General features: G+C 35.1%; 2 protein-coding genes across 5 annotated transcripts in view; both read right to left on the reverse strand.

Annotated features, from left to right (window-relative positions):
- Window positions 1-12,233, reverse strand: part of LOC126917306 (nuclear factor of activated T-cells 5) — a 57,948-nt gene extending 45,715 nt beyond the window's left edge. For both annotated transcript variants that reach the window (XM_050724050.1, XM_050724043.1), the window contains exon 1: window positions 11,709-12,233. In XM_050724050.1, coding sequence (XP_050580007.1) covers window positions 11,709-11,735 — 27 coding nt within the window. In that variant the 5' untranslated portion in view covers window positions 11,736-12,233. The remainder of the gene's footprint in view (window positions 1-11,708) is intronic.
- A 148-nt stretch (window positions 12,234-12,381) lies between these two features.
- On the reverse strand, window positions 12,382-23,449 carry LOC126917326 (uncharacterized). Of its 3 annotated transcripts, none has more exons than XM_050724091.1 (7): window positions 23,257-23,449; window positions 22,418-22,475; window positions 15,964-16,319; window positions 15,732-15,872; window positions 15,514-15,654; window positions 15,108-15,263; window positions 12,382-14,694 (listed from the first exon to the last, which is right to left on the reverse strand). In XM_050724091.1, exons 2-7 carry the CDS (start codon window positions 22,452-22,454, stop codon window positions 14,602-14,604), a joined length of 924 nt encoding a protein of 307 aa, XP_050580048.1. In that variant the 5' UTR covers window positions 22,455-22,475; window positions 23,257-23,449; the 3' UTR covers window positions 12,382-14,601. The 3 variants fall into 3 exon arrangements, with proteins under 3 accessions (XP_050580048.1, XP_050580047.1, XP_050580049.1); XM_050724090.1 differs by lacking the exons at window positions 22,418-22,475; window positions 23,257-23,449 and adding exons at window positions 17,268-17,357; window positions 18,466-18,798; XM_050724092.1 differs by lacking the exons at window positions 15,108-15,263; window positions 22,418-22,475; window positions 23,257-23,449 and adding exons at window positions 17,268-17,357; window positions 18,466-18,797.
- Between the last annotated feature and the right edge of the window lie 1,728 nt (window positions 23,450-25,177).

Raw genomic sequence — 25,177 nt, forward strand, 5'->3', positions numbered from 1 at the left:
GTATCAGAAAAATGATAGTTCTATTATTCGAAAATTACATTGTCCCAATAGTATTATCTGTCTACTAGTTTACCTAAGGCGGACTCTATTATAATTAACGATAGAGCTGATAACGCGATGTACCTTCAATTTTCGAAAAGAGTTTCCTTTGCATCGAAGCTCAACTCGAAATAAATTTTTCCACCTGGCACAAGTAGCGTTTCGAGACGATATTGAAAATGACATTGAGACCGCTATACTCTTGTCGTTTAATGCTTCCTTCGACGTCAATCGTATATAGGAGAGTCGGTGACCCAGGTCTATCACAGTCGATGGTAAGCACCGTCTCGTCAGACGTCTTATCGCAGTTGGTAGACAATTATTCTTAAGAATGAGATATGCTAACGACCTTGACGATCGATTAGGAACGAATTTCTATTAACTACCACGCAGTTTATTCCCGTTATCGTCGTTTTCCTATTCAGAATCGTTACGATGTTGCGACGTCTGTCGAATTATCAGCACGAATGTTGTTATGTTTCACGTATTCTTAATGGATCTAGTCACGCGGCTATCGAGTTGATGTCCGTTTTTTGACGAATATAACTCCTCTTATTACTAGTAGGCTATCCTGCTAATTTCTGCAGTCTTTACTGTAACTGATTTGAAGGCCATGTATATACCTATATAGAATGAACCACGTAACTGGACCCGGCTGTAGCTCCGATTTCGTCGAGGACAGAGGAAAAACGTACAGAGAAAAATTGAATGGCACGATAAGATCCATGTTCGCGGATTTTACTCGCTTTTTTTTAGTATACTTCGATATACCGGAAAAGTATAATTCCATTCCTTTTTCTGAATGCAACTATATAATTTTGTATTAACCATTCTATGCATTTTTTAATATTCTACAAAGAAGTGTTAAGGTGCTTGCGTCGAAAAATATTTACTTTAAAAGATATTTTAATTGCAGTTTTGTAGAACTTAGCATATGGATTTTTATATAATAAATCTACCGGAACGAAAATCAAATGTCTTTTAAACTAGGCATTTTTCGATCCAAGTGCTTTAATACTCTTTCCTAGAGAATTGAAAGGTGCATCGAATGGTTAATAACAAATTTTAGAATTCCTTTTAAAAAGAACAGCGCAATTGCACTTTCCCAGTGCATACTAAATTATTGCAGAATATAAAAAAAATGAGTAGCTATGAGCATAAATCTTAGCATGTCATTTAATTTTTCTCTCTACAAATTCTTTTTATTTTCAACGAAATCCGAGCTACAACCCGATCCAATGGCGTGGTTCACCCTGTATATTTCAGATATTATACAAATATACTTGGACATATATATTACATACCATGATGTTCGTGTAAATCACACGTCTTTTGTTAAAAATAGCAGCTAATGGATTTTCTTCTGTTCTGTAGACTTCAAAAGATCAAACGTGAAAATACAAATGCGTCGCAGACACAGCGATGCAAAAATTGTATCAACTGCTTCTCCGTATTCTCCTAATTTACAATCAAGAAAAAGATCCTTGGACGAGTTAACATTTATTAATGTTGTTAAATAGAAATACCTGTGAATCACTCTCCTTGTCCTACCTTTTATCCTTTTCTCTCATATCATATCCAATTATCTTCATACATATGTATAACTGCTACTACGATGACAGCGCAAAATATTTCTAAGATGAAAACGAAAGACACGTGTCGAAATTGACGGGAACATTAAATCACGGAACTGTAAGAAAACAAAAATCAACTTTCGACGATCCCAAACGACGAGCTTCCCAAACCAAACACGTTAGCATCGAATGCCAAGGAAGTCGAAAATCCTGAAAATCTACTCAGCCATTTAACTTTACAGGAATTCAGCCAGCCCATTAATTTCAGAGAATCAATGTCCCACTGCTAGTGCTTTATAGCATACTTAAATCATCGTCTCGCATTAAAAATTAACTTTATTAGGATTTTCGATAAATACTAAATTATATATATTAAATAATCGTAATTTTCATTTACCTGTATTATTAAATATCCTGTAACATTTCTATATGTACGAATAACTACTTCTGCGTATGTTGGAATTGATTTTATAAGATTTTTTGTATTCCATTTGTGATCATTTTATTGCTTCCCGGACCTCCTCGTTTTTGGTTACTTTCTAAGTTTCTCTGTGTCGGTCATAACATTTTTAGCACCAAAAGAATCGTGTACAAAGAAATATAAAAAATTGTTCAACGTACGAGAGAGACAGATATCGAGTTATTACAAGAGAAAGGGTTCGAAACACGATGACAATGACGATACAAGCATCGAAATTAAAACACGATATAGTCGCTTGATTGAAGCACAAATCGGCTTCGTTTATCGCAAATTAAGTCGAACGAACACTTCGAATAATTCACTTCGCATTTATCAAGCGAAATCGTCGCTCTATTAATTAATGTCTAAGGAGAATCGAGAAAGATACGCTCTAATCGTTGCCTGCTGTCGAAGCGCCAGAAAAACTCGAGTCTTTTTAACGACTGCAATTGGCCTTATTAATCCGAGTCAAGCACATACTTTGACCACGACCCATCTTCATCTCTGTCTTGACGATCCGCTGTTGCCTTACGACGAAAATGCGTCGCGGCGAAACGTTTTGCTTCTGGCTAATCTTGTGTAACAAGTTACATGACACGGCGTAAATTTTTTATCAGTCAGCCGAACGATGGTTATATGAAGAGCTGACAACCATAATAGTGTAGGTTGGTACACTGTTATTTTTTTTAATAAAATAGCATTCCCTCGCTGAATCCCGTTACGCAGACATTAAGTGAATGGCAAAAAAGAAAAAGAGAAAGAATACGCAAATTATCTGGCGTATTAATATCTTTCGAATGTCTGATTGCATAACCGCGATGCAAGCTTTTACGTTAAATTTTCTTGATGACGCGAGAAAAGAGTGTATTACTGGTTAAATCTTGATAGAAGGGTCAGTGCAATGAAGTCTAAGTTTTGGAGCAACATTTAACAGTATTATTCAGTTTGATATAATAAGAACGTAGCCATTAAGCAATGTCGTATTTCATCCGCGCTGTTCATTCTACTTCGTTCAGAAGCGTAACCCCTAATTGCTTCAAATATGGTGTTACAAAGCGTTATATGCGTTTGCGTATGTGCATATATAATATAATATAACATAATCAAATAAAATATATATTTGAAAGACTTAACTGTGCAGCACCGAATCCAATCATTTTGATTATTTTCGCCTATGCATTATTTTGATATACTCGTTATTAGGTCTTCGATACTTAAAAACTGATAACTATATCTAGCATTATGAAACACAGAATTAAATTCTCTAAATTCTAGTGCCTGTTAATTACATTCAATAACTTCCCATAAATTAGAAATTTCAGTCTCTCTAACCAAGTCGGTATAATATCTAATATTTTCAATGGAAATTAAAAACAATGAAAATTATGTAGAATTATCGATACCCGCAAAAGATTCGACAATTTAATTAAAATAATTCTGGTTAACACTCGAATGGAACGAAAGCGGAAAGCGATCTTTTGAGATAGTCCGGGCGTAGTCACCGTTCGAACAACATCGGTGCCCGAGGACATTATGATATTTCATATTTTCTCTTTGCTCGAAGCATGAATTCCAAGAAGGTAGCGACAAGGTCGATTGAAACGCGCTGTACGAATACGAAAGAGGGGTGAGTTGATCGTTCATGAACAACGCGAAACTGGTTTTCCTCAGTAACTACCGATTCCTCTCGGATTAAAGGGGCCACTAACGTTTTGTATTGCACGAAAGAAGTTTATTATTATTAGACTTTCCTGGTTAAAGTAGAAAAAACAAGCTGGAAACCGCAAATGAGCTTAACTTCCGCTTTGTACTCGATGTATATCGTAGAAACTGATTTAGCTACATAAATATGAAGCTGAATATGCATATGACATATTTACGAAACGAACAGCAAATGCATTCCTGTTTCACGACGTCCGAAATTTTGGCGAGCCCGTGAAACGTGCTTAATATTCCGCGGGAGATTTTGAGATCCGGCCAGATGTGAAAAAGCTGAGCAGATCCGTTCGAATTCGAGGATTCCTATATACGTTCTATGTGTTTAGTTTATCGCGAATCGCGTTATTAATCTCACAATATAAGTTCAAATAGATTGCGAATCCCCTTTAGCCCACGGATCGATGCGTTATCAATGGAATTGAACCCTGTGGAAATCGTAGTTGATCTGACAGATACATAGGTAGATACATGTAAAATCTTTTTATACCCACTTGTATTTTTAGAGAGACACGTTTTAAAATTTACTGACAGAGGATAGCTCGTGATATGAGTAGACTGCAAATGTTTATGTAAATTCATATTTTTACGAGCGCACATAGATACAGAGAGTAATAAAGCATAACCAATAGAATACAAATGAATGATAGAATAATCTAAATAAAGATTCGTGATTAGCGAGGAATATCACATAGATAGATAGAGAAGTCCTATTATATCAACTATTCATCCGTATGTTTACGTAATCAGTATATATGTAATATACATATTTTACACACATATGTATATATATACATATATTATACATATAGTTATCATACAATTACACTATATGTCTAGCTAAAAGCGTCCAATGCATACAAGAAATTCCACCTTGAAATTCCCCTTGCATCGCGTACTTTGCCAGGAACCTCTCATTTGATGGGAACGAGTATAATTTAATCGTCGCGTCGATTCGTTATTATTCGTAAATATCGCATGAATAACGTCGGCGTAACATCGACTTCTTATAAAAACTCACGATAACATCGATCGACGGCCGATTGAGCCGGAAAAATATATGCATCTCGAGCAGCATTACGCATGTATAATTGCAAAAACAGGAAGATGAAGGAAATGGATTGGTCTTGGGTATATGTAAATAAACACAAAAACCAAATCATCTCACGATCCAACGGAGCTCGCTTGTGACGCAAATCTACCCCCCTGGTGGCATTCTCGCGATGATTTCATGCACATTCACGATTTATTCGATATATTCTATGAGCGTGGCGTGGCAGCGGAACGGCATATCGCGAGAACCGGTCTTCTCGTTCGACCGCGATTACTGACACATTCTTCATTCGTGCAACATTTTATGAACGAACGTGCTTTCCGTCGCGACAGCGATAGCCAGGCTCGTGCGAAAAGACGAGAGAATGAATCGCACCGGTTTCCTGATAATCGGTTCAATGCGCTGAAAACCGAGAAAAATTCGAAACATTACATAAGCGATCACGCTCCGTTCGCAAACATGCCCTCAAAGTCGATCGATCTTATTGGACTGCGACATATGGAATGTCTGTTTTTTAGGTCGCGTTGAACGATAAGTTTATCAGTTCTAGCGATCGTACGCTGGAATCGAAACATTTTCGTCAATGAGTCGCAAAATTACCGACTGTCTCGAGGAAATTATCGAATTTTTATATTTTATACGCTTCTGGATGTACAGTAAGTCACGAAAGTATTCGAGTACTTGTAGAATTCTTTTATGAATATATTGCGTGCATTATGAATGTGTTGCGAGTTATGTGAAACCTTTTGAAACTACATTAGCATTATAATAATATCACGAATATGTTAGTCCAGTTTGAAAGAGATCTAGTAGAATACACAGAAGTTATGAAACGTTAACCAGAGAAAATCAAAATAATACTATAGAAATTACAGACATATTTTATAAATATTCATTTTAAACTTCTAATTAGTATCGAAGGTAGTTTCATTAGAAAATAACATAGAAATATTTGAATAATCTCTGTCAAATTGGTATATATTTGTACTAATATCATGTAACTACTATCTGCATTGTTTCATTTATTTCAGACTTTACCGATATAATCGTGACAATCTATCGCTACAACGATAATAAAGTTTGAAAATGCTTTATTTAACACGCATGATATATCCGTCGTAGATCCCTATCGCAAATAATAACAAATATTGACATAATTATATCACTCGCTATATCATTCCTCCCTTCATTTTTTAACGCGTTGATCTTGAATTTTGAAAAATGAACGTTTGCATGTTTAGCATATCTTGCGAACTAACGTAGATAACGTTCACGTGTTATCACACCATGCACAAAGCACGGTAAAGTAACTAAGTGATGCGAATACTATAAAACTGCGTGAGAATCGCCTTGCGATTATTCGAGGAAAAAGTAAGTTTCTTCTGTTTGAAGCTAGAATGCCAATTGTTCTCGAAAGGATTCGAATCGATAATTAGCGTTATATAACATTCTCTTGATAAATGCGTATACCAGAATCCGATGATGTTCGAAAATTGACTGGCAAATAGATAGCATATTGAAAAGCAACAGATTATTTAAATTAAGTTGCAAAAATAGATGAGAAATAAGAAGAGACGAAAAGTTCGGATTGAAAGTCGCGCGATGCATCAGTATAATTCAAACGTTGATAATACAACGATGATATCAACACTGGTTACGTAACATTTCGCGATGCTTGCGATTTAACGAGGGGCAAATCGCATTTTAAACGGACTCGATATGTTTGAATATTATTAAACAAGTGATAGTATTTGTTACATTAACCAGCGAATATGTTAAATGTAAGCGGACAAAGAGAAAAGGATTTTATCGAAATTCGAACGCGTTTCTCATGACGAATGTGCATACAGATATGCCGCAGTCTATGCGTCAATTAATTCGATAGCACGATTTTCCTGCTAAATGTAACCCCTGGGATAAACCATGACGAGGGCGATAGTATCTAAAGAGGTGGCGTCGGGCGCCGCGGCGCCAGTCGTCCCTCTGTGGTCAGGCAGAAATTGTAGGCCAAATGAAATGCAGTGGACAACCAAGAGAAAAAAAATAGAGTCCGATCGTACTGGTCTCTCGAGTGAATTTCCAATTGGAAACTCCAATTGGAACCTAACTCTTTTATTGTTACCTAATGAATTTTTATTTGCCTATGGGAAATTTGAAGATACAAAAATGCAAAGAATACGCGTGATATGTAAAAATATATAAAATGTCCAAAGTATAGTACTCTCTATAATATTCAGTAAATAAATAAATCTCTCTTATTTTACAGAGGGTTACAATAGTGAATATTTTTTCAACTGTATGATGTTATCTATATAAATATTTCATTATCGTTATTATTAGATACAAATGTTTTAAGAGCATACCGATATCGCAATCTAAGATAGAATGTTTCTACCAAAAAAAATTGATAATACTGTAAATCTATCAATATGTATAGAGGACATAAAAAGTTGGTATATCTAAAGTAGTATATCTAGTAAGAAAGTACGAAGGAAGTGGTTTGGCCGAGAATTGAGAATGGGAAAGGCTGCATCGGGCGAGAAGGTGGCACCGCCATAAATTGTTAAGATCAGTGTAGATTGACGGTGATTGAGACTAGATTACAAAGACCTTGAGTCGCTTAACACCCGACGCTGGATTCATTGACCGTTATTCCTCCGAGAAATTTTGCCGAGGCTCGGCTAAAAACGCAAAACGATCCTGGTCCTTGACAACTTTTAGGCGTATGATAATTTGCCGGCGTGTGCATTCGCATCCAAATATCCGAATTAAGCCTCTCCTCGAACAAAAATATTGAGATACCAGGCTAATAAAGTAATTCGACAAAAAAGGACATAAGTAGAAAAAAAAGATGGATAAAAAAGGGAAAGAAGAAAATAAGGAAAAAAGGGATGATAATGTGCTGATCTTTAACTGTATTAGAGCGTTTCAAAGTCTTTTCGAAAGTCTTTGCCTTGTACTTCTGTGTGAATTTTATTTCCAAAAGAAGACACAAAGACTTTTGGAATGTTCTAATAGAAATCTTTCATAGAATAGAAAGTAATAAGATGATCGTTACAGCAAGAAAAGTATGCAACACAAGTAACCCGTTGCCTCAGTACACGTCGATGAAACGATTATTATTATTCAAATGGGTCTGGGATATTAAAATGCTCGTTTAGATTCACTGTGCTAGCCGCGGCTCGTTCGTTGCCATCAATTAAACGAGTACACTGAAGCCAATACGTTCGTAGAACTTTGGACAATTTTGATAAGGACCCAATTGATTTATTTTCCTTACGTTCAATGTTCTTTGATTAATCTTGTTGCACGGTGTATTAATAACAATATATAGTAGCGCATATGTAGTGTTAATCGAGGTAAACACTCGACGATGAAGCAATCAATATTTAGCATTGCTTATATTCAACGATATAAGCAGAATCGACTTTTTTTCATCCGTTTCGACCAGCGTAGTATAGTATTTGTTGTAATCGACATTCATTCATTATTACCGCATATTTTATACTGTTTATCGTGTTATAAATTAACATGTTAATAGTATTACTGCAGCGTAATACCGCAATTGGTACTCCGTATCTTTGAAATTAAATCGACAAGGATACGTGTTTATTGAGTTCACGAATAATTATTCTATTCTTTATCTTGTAATATTATGATATTCACGATATTAAGCAATAATGTTTAATCTTGCTATACTCGGATACTGTTTATCTTCCTATCTTGCTTTCGTTTGAACAGAGTAAAAGACGGAAATGAAATAATACGCTAAAAATTAGAGAATCTATAAGTAAAAAAAGTGACTATATACAAGAAATTGGAAATCCAAGAAAATTTAAAAATTTTCTACCGATAGGGAAATACGATTCGAAGATTAAAATAGATACACTAGAACAGTATCGAGTATCTCTTGAAATCAAGTCGGTGAAAATGAGTCTTTTATCGGTAAATACACCGTAAAACTCATAGACAGAGAAAACTAGTTTTACTTCATTTGGCCACATGGATACCGTTATCCGATTCGAAAAATACCTGTCGAGGATACGTGAACAACTACAGCGGCGTATATTTGGCTATTGCGAGGTACAGACTTTACGATGGACAAAGTTTATATAACTACATAAAGCTGATATCGCGGTATCACTATCATATCGGAATAAAAAGGAAAGGAAGACGAATAAATGCTACAACTAGACCATGAAGTTGGTCAATGACCAGGAGATTTCAACGAATAAACCATCATCATTAACTGGTATTATCAAGAAATTAAGAGACTTTCAAGGACACGATATCTGGTTAAATATATTTCTAGATATTGCAGACAATCATTGAAATTGTTATCTTGCTCGGGAAGATCTGAAACTTTCGGAGTAAACCGAACTAGATAATAACCTACATTCAGAAGAATAAACAGACGATTGTAATTACTGAAAAGAAAGACATATGTATTTTAAAAAACGTCAGGTCATGTGGCCCATCGAGTGTCGTTAACGAATGCGAATAACAATTAGAAGTCTTATCACGGGCCGAGTTCTATATGAACGGTCTTTTATTCTCGCTAAATTTAAAGACGTTCTTTCGTTTCTTGCATTTCTTTGGTGTTGTACAATAACTGTTAAAAAGAAAAAATTATGTAGTTCATAAAAAAGAGGAATAACAAATTCATTATTTCTTCTGGTATTGTGCTGGTTATTTATATCAAGGATAGGAATAAATTTATATTGGATTTGAATCATAAAATTTTCAGCACGTAAAGGGTTAACGTAATTAATAAGAAAAATCGATTTCAATATAAAATAGAAATTAAGTGATCGTTCCAAAATGAACGACAATTTGATGTTCGTGGTATCGACAAACTTGGAAGGATCTCGCAAACTTTCCAATTCACACGTTGTAAAAACCGCATGCCTTAAACTCGATCGATCAAGTTGTAGGTATACGATACGGTATGGAACGGAAAAGCGCAATACGAAGACAGAAATATCGCAAGGTATCGGACGCGAAATCAACTTGATGCGTTCCGCCGGGTTAAAAACATCGATCCGCGTCTTTATCGTCATGGTAACACGTGCACTTATACAATTATCCTTGTGTGAGACTATTGGATGTATGTTTCCATATGGCATAGTGACGGTATGCATGCACACACTTGTTCACATAAGTGCGCCGATTACGTACGAACGTGTACGTACCTCTCCTCTATTTGTTATCTTACTCTATCTTCCTTGCTCTATTCTTATCACAGCATGCTAAGAATGCATTTTCACGGTTTCACTAACACGCACTTTCCGTGTGACATGCGCGAAACGAACTGGGATCACGTTCGGAATAGTTTGAAATAATTTTATGATCGAGGATTCCGCTCAATTAAATCTATAAATATCTCGTAAAATTATCCATGTTAAAAGTGTTTAGTCGTAATACACAAACTACATACATACTATTTTTAGAATACTATTACCGGTATATGTAGTGGCGAACACGAAAATATGATATATTTTCAAGGAAAGTGAAAGCAACTTTTGGTCGAACGCATAATAATATTGTATGAGATTAAAACAAAATGAAACTATGTCATTAATGCGTACATATTAGTAATGCATATTGTGCGAGACAGGTTATACATACATACATATATATGTACTGGCGTGGATAACGTCTAACGATTAATGTTGTGGATCTACATATATATACATATCATATATAATAATAGTTATATGGTGCACTCTTTCTAGTAAATCCACGCAATTAAATATTAATTAAAGAATACTGTTGTGTAAGTGACTAACATTCTTGGAAGCTTGTTTACCTAGAAATAAGAACGTAACATATACAATTCGTTTTCTACAGGAAAAATGTAATTACTTGTAAAATTAATAACTACGCAGTTAATGTGTAAAAAGGCCAATGTCTGACAAACTCTAACGTGATAATATTCTACGAAGATATGGTGTTTCATTCGAGTGAAGAAAACAACTATTGTTAAACGATAACGACGATATTTCATCGTTAATAACAATGCATGTCAATGCAAGAGACGAAGTTCAGATCCATTGATAATAATCGTATACACATTCGATGTATAGTCAACATTCGCTCCTCATTCTCAAATTCACTTGAATTTGAAAACAAATGATGTTACTATCCCATCCCATTATTTAATTCATATCAAGGTCGAGTATTAGGGAAATAACTGAAGTAACAGAAGCAACAGTGAATCATGTTTACTAACACACACCAAAACGAAATGCATTTATACGTGCAAGCGTGTGAGGCATCCATATTGAAAACAGCATAACCTCACTAGCTGCTTTGTAGCATGTATTATCCTTGGAAATAATGTATAAAACCACAACATCCTATCTTAATCGCGATTACTATTTAACTTAATGATTATTACTTCAACAAATTAGCCGCCATCTTAGTGTAGTAAACTACAAATACACGATTCTTAAAGTGTGCACGCTTTTATGCATAACCTTGAAACTGACACATTCCAATCACGTATTCTATGATTAAATTTCATAAATATAATACGAAAGATATCTTTTTACTCCAAAAAATACATATTTTTTAAATACATATTTATCTTGACATTTTATGCTTCAAACATTTATGCTTCTATGAATTTTTGACACGCAAATAGAAGTATCATTTACATTGAATACACTTTTGTTGGAAATTTCTCTTATATTTATTCACTAGATGTAAGTTAATATCACGTAATTAATCTTCACATGGTCGGCCATGTTGTGTTGATACCATGGAAAACGATTAGAGGGACCGAGAACGCAGCAGGGCTATCTCGTCGACTGGCAGGCGAACCATTTCGCAAATTTCCTGGTATACCAATCTATCCACTTACCGGCTGTGGCTTTGGTGTTTTTCCCATGATGCCTCCGGTTCTTCTTCTCCGATAATCGGCCCTTCAGTAACATCGTACACGCACTTTATCACGATTTTTATCACTTGTCTTACACTGGCTACGCATTATTATTCACCCACACGGCAGCCATTTGCCCTCTACCTACTCAGCTATAAAGCCTGTCTCGACGTTTCGTTTAGCCTTTGGCTTTCGGCCATTCGACAGCCTATGACGTCACGTAGATCTTGGTGACGTATCCTTGCTTTCCTTATATTTGGAACATTTAATTTTAAAATTATAAAGCTATGAAAAAATTGTAAGCAATTTGTTACGTGCAATATCTTATACTAAACTTGCTAACACTTAATATTAATATAAGAAGCAACATTATTATTATAAGAATGTCATATATTTTTTTCACAATAAGCGGGGCCTTGTGATTCATTACAAATTAAGCGGCACTGGCAAGATTTTGAAATAATCTGTTTTATCGATAGTCGGTTATATCTAAATCATGAGCTATAAAGTCACGGCGCCAAGATCTATGTGTTATAAAAAAATTTTTTAATTTAAGTTAAAATAACTAACATTTTATAAAATGAAGATATTCTAATTTATGCTATATATCAAAGAGGAGCACTCAAAGGGAACTTGTAATAAAAACAAACAAACGTAAGTGCGTGTAGGTATGTCCGTTTACTTCACACAATCAGGTTCTCTTTCACGAACACATTTATCCGAACTAAAAATTTATCCGAACAAATATCGAAGGCAATCAATATATCGTTAAGAAATTGGTTTCTCGCGATATATTGTTTAATCCAATAAAAATTTATTTTGCAATAATGGTTTTGCAAGAATTGATTTGCTTCTTCGCACCACTATAAGACAATTACCAAAGCTCACAAAAAACCATACGTACATATCGTAATCGTATATATATATATATACCATATATAATATATATATATATATATACCATCGCGTAGAAATCTATAATATTTATATATAACGTAGATCGAAAAAGACAATCATAACATACATACGTCGGGCATCTATATAATAATTATACGAAATACATTTTGCAAAAGATCACAACAATTATGCAAAAATAGACGTTATTCGACACGTGTCATAACCACAAGAAAAATCAAAACTTTTCGTCTTTTTCTTGACATTGCAACACGTGCCGAATTAACCGCAACACTCAGCAATGTAGGTTACAGTTATATATTCGTCGACGTAAAAGTTCTAATGCTTCTTTTTTCCTTTCAATCTCTGTTTTTTAATTAATTTATTTTTCTCGCGTTAACATTTCTGCAATAGCCCTTTGTAAAAATTTTTTGTGTAGTATCAATATCTAAGACCGTAGGATATCGGTTGCAATATCACTGCGACATATTTTCTTTTTACTCCTTTTATTTTGTGACGATACCGTGACCAAAGCTAAAAGTTTCCTTCCGTTTGTGGTATCCCCATTATATATATATATACGAGTATTTAAGAAGATCGAGAAACCATCAGCTGACTATTTCATTACGCGAAGGAAAATTTCTGTAAAAACTTTGCCCTGATACGGATTTTGTTATATTTTTAAATACTTCCAGCGATGATATATAATGCGAACGAAATTAAGGCCCCTAAGCCACGGTATCCATACGAGTATAGAGGAATCAAATGTCTTTTGCTCCTCCTTTCTCTCTCTCACACTCTCACTTAAAGACTACACATTTTGACAAATAATTAAGTCATCACAGAAGCATCATATTATCATATTCAATTAGACTACATATTTCGTAAATGTTGTTCTGTTAGCGCAGTAATATTACAATGATCGAGTACAAAATGGTTTTAAAGTTTTCAAGCCTAGTATAAAGCACTATTATATATATTATAAGTGTGCTTACATGTCGGCACGAACCATACACATATACTTATCATATATGTACTGTACTGTACACACATATGGTCGCAATTACCACTTACGATCTAATTGTAGCGGTAGTATTCTATGATTAATCTACGAATAAAAGCAAACTTTTTAACGAACAAAAGCACAAACCAAAAACTATGTAAGAAAAAAATGAAGGATAAAAAGAGTCTTTATCAGGAGAATAAATTTTTTAACGTTTGACTCCGATAATCGCTATGACCTTTTTTGATTTCAAATTTAAACAGAATATTTTATTAACGGGGTAATTAATGAAATAACAACATTGTAGTATCAAAAGAAGGAAATGTACTGAAACAAGCATTATAAAAGTTGTAAAATATTAGACTCCAACATACACAATTGATCATAAACATATAAGATATTTTTAATGCCACCTTCTAGAAGATCCACAATCGTATAAGTGGTAGGCACATTATAACTGAAAATATTTTACATGTCCTATCTTTCAACCGAGGTTAGGATTAGGTTAAGGTTAGGGCTTACGTCTATGTATTCGTGTACATTAAAAAAAAAGAAATGAGTGTAGTTAGATAAAGACAGTGATATTCTTTGCACGAGTAGTAATTGGGAGAAAAATAACCAGTTAATTCTCCATAATATAAACGTTTCTTTGAATCATTTTGAATGCTTTATCTAACTGTAATAAAATAAAGCCGTTAAAATTGCAAATCTCTCCAACTACGATTAAATCGCTTGCATTAAGTTCCTTAATTTTCTTCCAGCGAACGAAAATGGCACCAAGCGTAATGGAGTCTCGTAAAGCACAGCGAGTGCAACTCCTTAGTTTTAGTTTATTTCAAAATTCAAACACGTAACTCCGACGATCTATTCAGCGAGTGACTCTGCAAGCGGTAGTCAAGTCCCGCTCTCCTCTTTCCCCAATTTTATAACGATGAAAAGGTATTTTAACGAGGATAGCGATCAAGAATGACGTTATGTTTACCCAGAACTGGCAGTTTCCTTTTCAGCGGGCAGGACAGATTGCTCGGACAGAGCTGCCTTATTCTGTCTTACCATCTCGGCGCGCCTCTCCTTTAGAACAAGAAAAATAAGAATGATATTTTAAGCGTAAGTTTACGAGATTCAACTATGCTAAAATAATAATGTTTAAATGTTTCATGCTAGAGGTGATATTAAGCTAACATCCATCAGGTATAGTAGCTCATAAATGCAGGATCATGCTGAAAAGAAAATGATAAAAAATTAGATATATAATTATACATAATATAACTGAATTCCTATGAGGAATATTTTCTGCAACATAATATGACAAAGCACGATTAAAATTCATTAAACGTTCTAATGATAACCGTATGCTACTGAAGTTCATAAAATTTCTACTGAAACTCAATCAACAAAACGGGTATAATATAAGCCAATATCTCACGATGGTAGGAGGTGAGAGACAATAAGAATATTGAATCAACAAAAGAGGACGAAATTACATGCTGGCGAATAGCCTGCACACGACGTTGAATCTCTCGCTGTCGGTTCTGCTCCGCAGTAGAAACTCTCTTGTCAAATTCGAACTTTTTCACCAGAAGTTCTCTCGTGGCGCACTCATCCGCCATCTGACGCACTTTTGCTATCTTCACAGTGTTCTAAACGACCATTTCAAATTCCCTTATTGGGTAACATTGTCGACAGTGTGTAAGAAAGGATTTCCACTAAGAAAACAACCAAGTTTGGAAAACTACATTCCCGTGTACTCGTGTTTTCAAAACTTGACCAAAACAGGTGTTACTTCTACAGAAGCTAGAAATCCTTCCTGGTAGTTGCCAAAACAATCTAATAGAAAACCCATAAAACTAATACCAAAGTCTAAGTTAATGAATAATGCATACGACTTACATGAATGCGCAGCTTCTCTTTCTGTTCGCGTTCGATATTCTGACGGCGTTCGTGAGCTTGATCTAACTTGCCTTGAATCTGAGATTCAAGTTGTTGCACACGCTCGGTTAGTCCTTGGCGTACGCGGGCAACTTGCTCCTCCTAATAATCAAAAAATGAGATTAAATAATATATAAAAGGATATTTTATTTTACTAATCAATAATAACGAAGACTGACATGTTCTTTTAGACGATCCAGCATCCTCTTAATATTCTCGTCCCGTTGAGCGGCGGCAGTTTTCAGCTTTTCTTCGACGGCACAACGAACCTCCTGAGTCTGCTGTTCAAGACTCAAGCGAGTTTTCTCTACACTTTCTAACTATAATCAAAAATAGAAAAAACATGATAACATTTATGCGATGAATATATGCAAATAAAGGAATATATGCAAATAAAGGATCTCAACTAACGTGCTCTTTCAACTTGTTTTTCAGTTCCGCAATGTGCGCCTCTCGCTTCTCTTCTGTATTATTCATCTTAGCATCTAAAGATTCACGCGTCGCAGCAATGAAAGCAGCGCTAAGTTCATCTTTCTTGCGAGCTGCCTCTTCAATTTTGCTAAGCTTAGCAGCAAGAGCAGCAAGTTTATGAGCTTCCAAAGAAAGTCTTCTTTCCTCTGCTGCTCGAAGCTTGTCTTCAATAGCGACTTGTTGAGTCGGACTTGTCTGTGGGGGTGACGGTGCTCTCTTCTGTACTGTTGGCTCTGCTAAGATTACCTCATAGCACAATCCACCTTTGGACTTCTCTTGGCATCGAATTTCAGTTGCTATAAACGCGTTAATAAGCAAAATGTATCGGTAAATATATTGTTAATTTCAAATCCTTGGAATTATTCAGAATTATTAATAATATTTGCTTCAATATATTAAACATACTAACTTGAGTACAATTTTACAAATTAAAAACAATTATTCAAATGTTAACATAATTGAAGAATTAATTTTCATTAAATCAACCAATTGCATAAGTGCAAAACAAATTAATTATCGCTACTCGTAATGTAGCAAAAATCTACATACGCATAACGACGGGGTAGTAAACCTTCATGATTCATTAATTATTTTACGCGTCCCCCATCGAGCAAGGTGCAATTAAAAACATCCAGTCCCTCAGGCCGGCGAGACACAATCCACTTTGGCGGAAGATTTCTCGATCCCATTCATCTCGGGTTCGCTTCGAAGTACACGAGTTACGGAAGTATGACTCAGACCACAAGAAGGAAGGATCGATCAGCCCACGAGACGATTGTCTCTAGGCGCCGCGACGTCTAGCGTCGGCACACGCACCTTTCAGCGGCCACCCTACCGTACACCGCAACGGAGCGTTCTCCGACATTCGCCGCCTTCGATTTATAATTCACCGGCGACATATTGGCGACTGTACGAGTCGAGTTCGTTGCACTTTGCAGCGAGCGCAATTTGCACGGAAAATCGATCAAAAGGTTGTCCAATTTTCAATCGATAAAATACCGTCTAGCAAGCAATAACATATAAAATAACAACGATATATCGTTAAACGATAAAGCTTTCTACTTTGGTCTGTGATTCTTCTTTCTACATCATCAACTTTATGCGGTTCTTGAGTAAAAGTCAAGCGCTGTTAATTAAACTTAATTCAAACGCGATTAAGCTTTCGATTACGTAGGTACTGGTGCAATTCGAAAGTTAATGGATCGACGGCAAGACTCGTTAATTAAAAAACGACATATACTCACTGATGAACTTTACTTTCTTCGGTTGCTTGGTTCGCGGTTTTCCTTTGCCGCTGGGCTTCTTGAAGGGCGCATTGCCCCTTCTGCCTCCCGCTTCGAAAATTGAGAATCAATGAGTGTCGTATTACCGTAGGGACCAGGAAAATAGGAATCGTGTTTTAATTAACGGGAAATCGATGCAACCGTCTCCTATCGGTTAACAAAGGTCAACAAAGCCAAGGGTGGCCATCTTGGGCCGCACCCCGATCGTAGCGAATTTTGTGGAAGCTTTCCTCTCATGGAGCACATTCATACCGATTATTTCTTAAATCTGTATAGGTATCTGCACAAGCTCAACATAAGTCAAGATTTAAGATAGGAAATATCGATCCGATCAAATTACCGTGATTATTGTGTTAAAGTATATGCCAAACTTTGAAAATAATAAAATAAAAATAATATTAACACACTAAATTATAATATCGAGTTATATAAAAAATAAATGGAGAATAATGATACTACCGGTGTAATAAACTTTTGATGTGGATAGTAATATCGATGATACACGAATACACTACGAGTACCAATTGGTAGAGGGTAGAGAAATTGATCGAACTGCAGGTACCTAAGATAATACGATACCAACGTGATATCGACCACCGTAGACTGCGGTAAAAATACACCGACCATCAAGTTCAAAAAATATGTATTTAAAAGGAGAACGTTTCAGGAAGGTTCGAGGAGGAAATTGTCACGTTTCTCTGTGCCTCAAAGTTATTTAAACATAACGTATTCGAACCTTGTCAAGAGCAAAAAGAGTTATTGATAATTTACATTTTTTAAATTGAAAAAAAAAACAGCAGGTAAGACGAATAAAATAAACAAGGAGTTGTTACAGAATTGATTTAACGATCGCGATATCAAAGGTAGTAAGTAGCGACAATGAATAGAGGTGAAAAAATTCCACGTAAAACTGCATGCAACGATACCATATAAAATTAGATTAAAAGAAATGTCTAGTCACGAATTTAGCGGATCACTTCGATCGTAGGAGTCATTCACCGCGATATCGACTCCTCCTCCCCTACTAGTTCTCTGCATAGCCCGCAAATAAATTACCATAGAAACGAAAAGATAAAAAAATAAAAGAAAAAATACGAAGATCGGTTGCACATCTTTCTTCCTAGCAAAGATTAAAATTTTTATCAAATAGAGAACTCACCTACGATGCCCAAAGGTGCTTTGCAGCTATGACAGAAGCACTGCAGCACTGAATCGCGCACAAGACCGATCAGCATATTTCTAGCGTTTGTTTACTCGCTGCTGCCCGCGAATCGTGGTCCGTATTTAGCGAAATTAAAGAGCTTGGCGAAAACGGCTACGAGAATGAAAAAAGGGAGCGCAGAAGAGTCGGCGAGAGGACACGTCCAACGAGCAAGGAGAAAGGCCGGAAGTGGCTGAACTCGTATCTGGGGCGGTGGCTGGAGGGCAACTGATCCGCACAGTGCGCCACGACGCCGGGCGTCGCTCAATATCCACCGACTGGCGCCTCTTGCGCCCCTAGTCGCGGCAGACCACTCCCCACTGCAGCGAGTAGCCTACCCGACGACAAGCCACCCTTCCACCTCTGCTAACCTCCAACCTCCAACCTCCACCTCGAGCAACCTTAACATGCCTATATCGTGGACCCGGCTGCCGGTCGCTAGGCACGTGTGGAAGCTACGTGGAGGCGTAAAATACCATCTGTCTAACTCCAACCACCGTCAAGCTTCTTATACTTTGACTCAAACTCGTACCACCAGCCTGCTGATCAATGGGCGATATCTTCTTATCACGATCTTCGTCACATTCCGCAGTTTACCGAAGCATAGTCCCGCGTTCTTTAATTTTTGCTATGTTAGAATTAGTAAGAATTAAGATTAGAATTAGATCATTATCGAAAATATTGAAATTGAATTTCGTTTAACTGTAGCTGGAATATCTACCATCGAAGATATGGTAGTTCTTACACATATAATCGATAGATTTCTTTCGAACATTTTCTTTTATATATTTGATAGGATTGTAAGAAAATGTAGTGAAATAATATTGTAATATTGTACAGAGATGAGATTACAATCTAAAGATTTTTGAGTTAATCATTTTTCCGCAGCATATCGATTTGAAAGTTTGCGAATATTTTATATAACCGACGCCCTATTTCGCAACTATAAATCAAGCCCTACCGCTCGCTAGATCCTGCCCTTGCTTGGTTGCGACACCGAGGATGCGATCTTCGAACTGACGACTTTGCAGTATGCGCCTTGAAGAGCATTTGTAGAGTGCTGAGAAACCTTGTTTCGATTGTTCCGGTATCTGTGTTAAGCACTTCTACTTGAATTTACTTGAACCCTCGGAACACACAAAAGCCTATTAATTTCCTGACATTTGAGAAAACTTCAACTTCGACTTTATTGCTATATTTCTTCGATCGACATAGAATGTGATTTCGTTTCGCGAGGAATAATTCAGTCGTTCACCCACCCTCATATCTAAACGATCCATCAATATTTTTTGCCCTTCTCGATAGCTCTACATTGACACTCGAAATAGATTGCTCTTTTTACGAAACTGTATCTTCTGTTTTGTCTATGGACACACCCTTCGTATCTTCGGATCCGACTGACCGTACATCGTATTCATTTTTTTCTATCCTCTGTGGTTATTTTTCGCTGTATTTTAATAATCCCGCGAAATGGTAAAATCGGTCGAAACAAATGTAGAAAACAATACTAAAATCGAAGTCAGAAAATGTAGGACGCAAACGATAATCGTTGTTCCGTAAACTTTTCCGTTTGACAGAAACGATCGAACAATTGCAATGTCGGAACTCCGTGACGCATTACAATCGAAGGATATGCCGTAAAATGAATGAATCTCCTACACGTGGATCGATATCGTGGAATATTTTCAGAACTCGGAACGAGGGAACAGGCGATGTTAATAATGCAGTCGCCCCTTTTTCTACTGGTCACGAACCGTGGTAAATTGCGCAGAAATCGGAGTGACGTATTCTAATGGAAGTACCTCGAAACCGAATCTCGCCGTTTGCCAAGGATTCTTTTTAAATTTCAACCTTTCCGATATCTTCATTTAAATCTCACTGTACAGCTGACAGCAGATGATACTATTACATTTTCCTTGTACACCAAAGAAAATCATTTTATTCTAAAGCAAATAAATAATAAGTAACAACTGCCCGATAGCAATTCGTTAAAAAATCTATTCACCCGAAGAGGAAACAGTGATCCATGGAATGTCTCGATCTCATACGATGTTTAATAAGTTTCACTCGCTCGTTACATTTAATTGGATGATTTAAAGAAGCGTTAATGAAAAGAAAGACAAGAAATAGAAGTAAAGTTGTTAGTGTAGTTGACCAGTCAAGAAAGGTGCATCGTTTTAAAATATGGTTTATTGTCGCATACCCTTTAAGGCAGGAAGAAATTCAACGGCGAGTTTCACCGAGGGAAATCACTTATGGACATTTCATTCGATATATCTTGCACCAGACAATCAGATTAACCTACGCACTTCGATGTTACCATGTGTACGCTGTTTAAATTCTACTGAGAGTTAACCAAACTGCTCTCTTTCACGCGTGCAAGAGAAACTTGAATCTCATCCTTCGGCACGACGAGAGAAGCCGGTCTGAAAAGAGCGAGGAACGAGGCTTCAAATCGCATGCTAGCAGCTGACGTAGCGTTCAATTGTGAAACAGCATTATTTATCGATACACAACACTTATGCGGGTCCCGTTACACCATGTACAGTCCGATAATGAAAGATCAATACAATCGCTTTCCATATAATTATTCGCATTGCGAAATTACAGATAGCCATAGAATTGTTGCATTCAATTGATACATAAAAAAATCTATACTCAACCCATGGAGCACGTATGTTTCGTTATATATATCTTACATTACATACCATTTTGTAAAAAATTTAGAGCAAACCTGGAGATAAGTTGCAATGCAATGAGTATTTTTTAAATTCCATATAATCCATTATTTGATCATTTTTTAAATTTCATATAATCTTTTGATAATTTTTTAAATTGTGTTTAACTCATCATTGTATCATTTTTTTTATATTTTATTTAATCGGTATTGACTATCAAAGCCTTCAAGAGGAAAAGAATTTTCAGCTCCAATATGACAATCGTAAAAAGTCGTTCATAAATATTGACTCTACAGTTACAAGGAAACTTTAAATTACGTTTGAACTAATATATCAAGCAGTCTTAAAAGCTGAAGTATATAATATAACTATAAAAAGAACAAAATATGAAAATACAACAATTTATCATGTTTAGATAGAATAAATACTCTATTTGCACAAATATAAAAATATCGCAACAGCGATTTATTGAAGAAACACATTTTTATATATTAAAATTGCTGGTGGTTGAGAACCACTGAAAGGCGTTCAAGCACTGCAGTTGAGACAAGCTGCAGTTGCCACGGTGAAGTGCAGGCTGCACTTCTCCGAGGACGCCAATGGAGGGCTCTGACCTCTTCTCAGCAACTATCTACTTTTCGCTGCCTTAGGGTGTGTTCCTACTGCCATCTAAATTGCCTTCCTAATTAACGATCCTTTGTCATACTGACTTTGCCATCCAAAAGTGTAAAAATCGTGTTACATACAATTCACGACTACCTTTTTATTCGACACGGAATTTTGGCTCATTACTCGTGGCGATTTACGAAACTCGACAGAACAATGACTGGAAGAAAGTCGTCGTTACAAATATAATATGTATATAGGTGTACGGAACTATCGTATCGTAAATAACATCGTTGACATGTAGTACATACTGATTGTATAAGATCAAACAATGTATACGTGAATATACTTAACGTGCATGGAATGTATATTTAAAAAAAAAAAAATTATTCATTACTTTCTTAAAATAAGCTATCAACTTGGATAAATAACAATAAAAAACATAAACATATTATGTATTATATGTAAGATGTATAATGTACATGTCACGTATATATTGTATATCTTATCGCAATTCTTTGTTAATACTCAAGATAGTATCATATAGATCACAAATATCGTTAACTGGAGAAATCGTTATAGAAAATAATCCATTAATATCTTTGTTCAAAGATTCCATCACTTACATTCGTTGTTAACAGGCGACTCAGTAGCCGTAGCCATTGCTGCCGTAGCTGTATATCACTGTAAAAGAATATCTTTCATTTTATAAACTGAGTTTGAAAAAAGCTAGATAGTATTTTTTGCGAATATTTATTTCTTGTTTCATGTAAACTACATTAACTTTCGTACATGTTTTACAATTTTCAATGTAATAATCCCATCTAGAAAGTTCATTTCAAACAAAGGAGGTATATAAGGAAACTATATGCTATTTATATTGTGGCCAAATTCCTCAAGGATCGAAAAGATTTTATTTCTGGAAGAAATGTCTTATAATACACCTGTATACGATGAAAGGGTAATAACTTTCTAGGAAAAGACAAGGCATTATTGCGTGTTATTCTTACATAAACGAAATAAACGGTATTTGAAATTATTCGAAGCTGTCTGTACGATGTACAGTATATAGAGTGCAATGAACCAGCCTCACGAATATATGTCAAATTTGCTTTGGCTTGACGTTCAGTGACTTCACGAAAAATCGTTTTCAGTATTCTCTTCTATATTTTACGAAAATATTATAATAAATTTATTTAAATGCAATTACTGAAAGTAGAAGTTACGATTACTTCTACGCATGATCGCGTTCAAAAAAAATGTACTGCAGTCACGCTGTAAATCGAATGCGGAAGATGTCGATTAGGGATTTTGTACAAAAACAACAGCACTCTCTTTGTTTGGTATTGAATATTGATTAAGCATAAACGAGAATAAGCGGTGTCTCTTTGTTCGTACTCGGTGGCGTCCCTTTATCACCTCGTGAACTTACCGTCGTAAATAGGAAATAAACAAATTAACTTACCTGTTTCCCCTTTAAAAGAATGAATAAGTAATTATTGAAGAGTAAAAGTAGATCCTGCGACAGGAACAATCACGCACGCACTTGACAATGCTAGGACTACTAGGAGATCTGAACGGTCGGTGGACTTGCTGGCTTGCTGGCTGCTTTTATTGCGACATGCAAGTATCTCTGTGTATTTCAGCGATTCACACTGGTGAACGTTTGGCTACACATACGACATATACGTACATTTTATCAAAGTGCTCGAACATTCGTGAGTTCTCATTGGTCAAGCTAAGTGATCGGTTCATCGAGATTGGTTCGTTTGAATTTGAAGCGTTGGCTGAATTGTACCAGGACGTGTCACGCGGGTCTTTTACTACGCATTCGCAGTACCGTTTTCATTGTTTAAAAGATAACCATTGTAAATACAACGTACTTAAGCAAGCTAATTACAGTTTCCTTAATGTATTCTATTCATATTTACGTTATATCGCATTATGTCTTATTAAGATATGTTTGTTATTATTTATTATAAATACATAATTCGATAATATTTAATTATATACTTGTGAATTTAAAAGACCTAATGATTTTATTGAATTGCTTATAATTATCTCGAGTCATTTTATGCAATTTCTAGGATTAAAATATAATTTATAATAAACAATCTATAATAGTACAGTAGAAGCATTGTGAAAATACATGCATTTATATTTTTGACTGAAACACAGTCACACAGTTCAAAAAAGATTCATTTTGGATGAATCATATGTCTGCATCTCCAGCAACGTGCGTACCAATGTGTGGGAAGTTATGACCGACGACCGTTGTGCGACCATCAGAACGTAAAAATCCGTTCCAAATATGGTCGAGTCGTTATAACTGGTTTCGATGATTTTACGAGAAGACGCCATATATTCATTAAGATTTTAACTAATCATTATTACTTTTATTTCTATTTATTACCGAAAAATGTGAAAATCTTATTTTATTTTTCTTTATAGTAAGTAGCCAGTTTACATTATTAAAATAATGTCAGTCAATTATGCAAACCATTATGCAAAATATTTAATAAAATGCATGTATATGTTTCATATATATTCTGCTTTATAACTATAAAATAATTTTTAAAACAAAAAAACATGCTTTTTTTGTGTACTAAGTATGATTATTTTTATTTATACATTATTTATTTATACATTATTTATACATTATTTTATTTATACATTTTATTTATACATTTTATTTATACATTATCAGATTTTTTAATATATATTGAAAGTATTTCTTAAATATATATTATTGTTATTTATAATAAATAATTATTAAAAATTGAAATTCAAAATGATGACATTTGTAACTATGATCATTAGTTTATGAAGGGTTGAAAAGAAAGAACGAACATCTTATTTAACACATGTTTAATGTTCCTAATATTTTATAATAAAATACATATCAAAATTACACGTGCTTAGATTAACATATCGATAGTAAGTCAATTATTATACAAATAAAACTTATACATATATTTTTGAATTAAGGCAGTATCTGTGTTTGAATAATATATATTAGGTCATCACATAAGTTCGTGCCGACTTTTGTGTACACATTTCATGTGTCGATTTATAAACATACGACAATAAGGGACCAATGCACTTGAAAAATAAACAATCTTAACATATATAACCGCTCGAAAAACGGAACGAACTTATGGGATGACCTAATAGAACTAAATGGTAATATGATATATTTGAGCAAATATAAACAGATATATTGTATAGAATTGATAGTTTGAAGATGTAATATCATTGAGGTAGAATATTTTAAACATTATGTACATATAAAGAAGGAAAACAACATTTTCATGATAAAATTTGTTTTGCTAAATTGAAATATAAAATTGGCATTAAATCATTTCTGTTAATTTCCTCCTTTTTTA

The sequence above is a fragment of the Bombus affinis genome, chromosome 6 (assembly GCF_024516045.1).
Source record: "Bombus affinis isolate iyBomAffi1 chromosome 6, iyBomAffi1.2, whole genome shotgun sequence".
In the NCBI taxonomy this organism is placed as follows: domain Eukaryota; kingdom Metazoa; phylum Arthropoda; class Insecta; order Hymenoptera; family Apidae; genus Bombus; species Bombus affinis.

Coding starts and splice junctions, on each gene's coding strand:
- LOC126917326 (XM_050724090.1), bottom strand. CDS start 18,541: ATGCTGATCGGTCTTGTGCGCGATTCAGTGCTGCAGTGCTTCTGTCAT. Junction 17,358..18,465: donor AGCACCTTTGGGCATCGTAG/GTGAGTTCTCTA, acceptor CAATTTTCGAAG/CGGGAGGCAGAAGGGGCAAT. Junction 15,264..15,513: donor AAGAGAAGCTGCGCATTCAT/GTAAGTCGTATG, acceptor ATGGTCGTTTAG/AACACTGTGAAGATAGCAAA.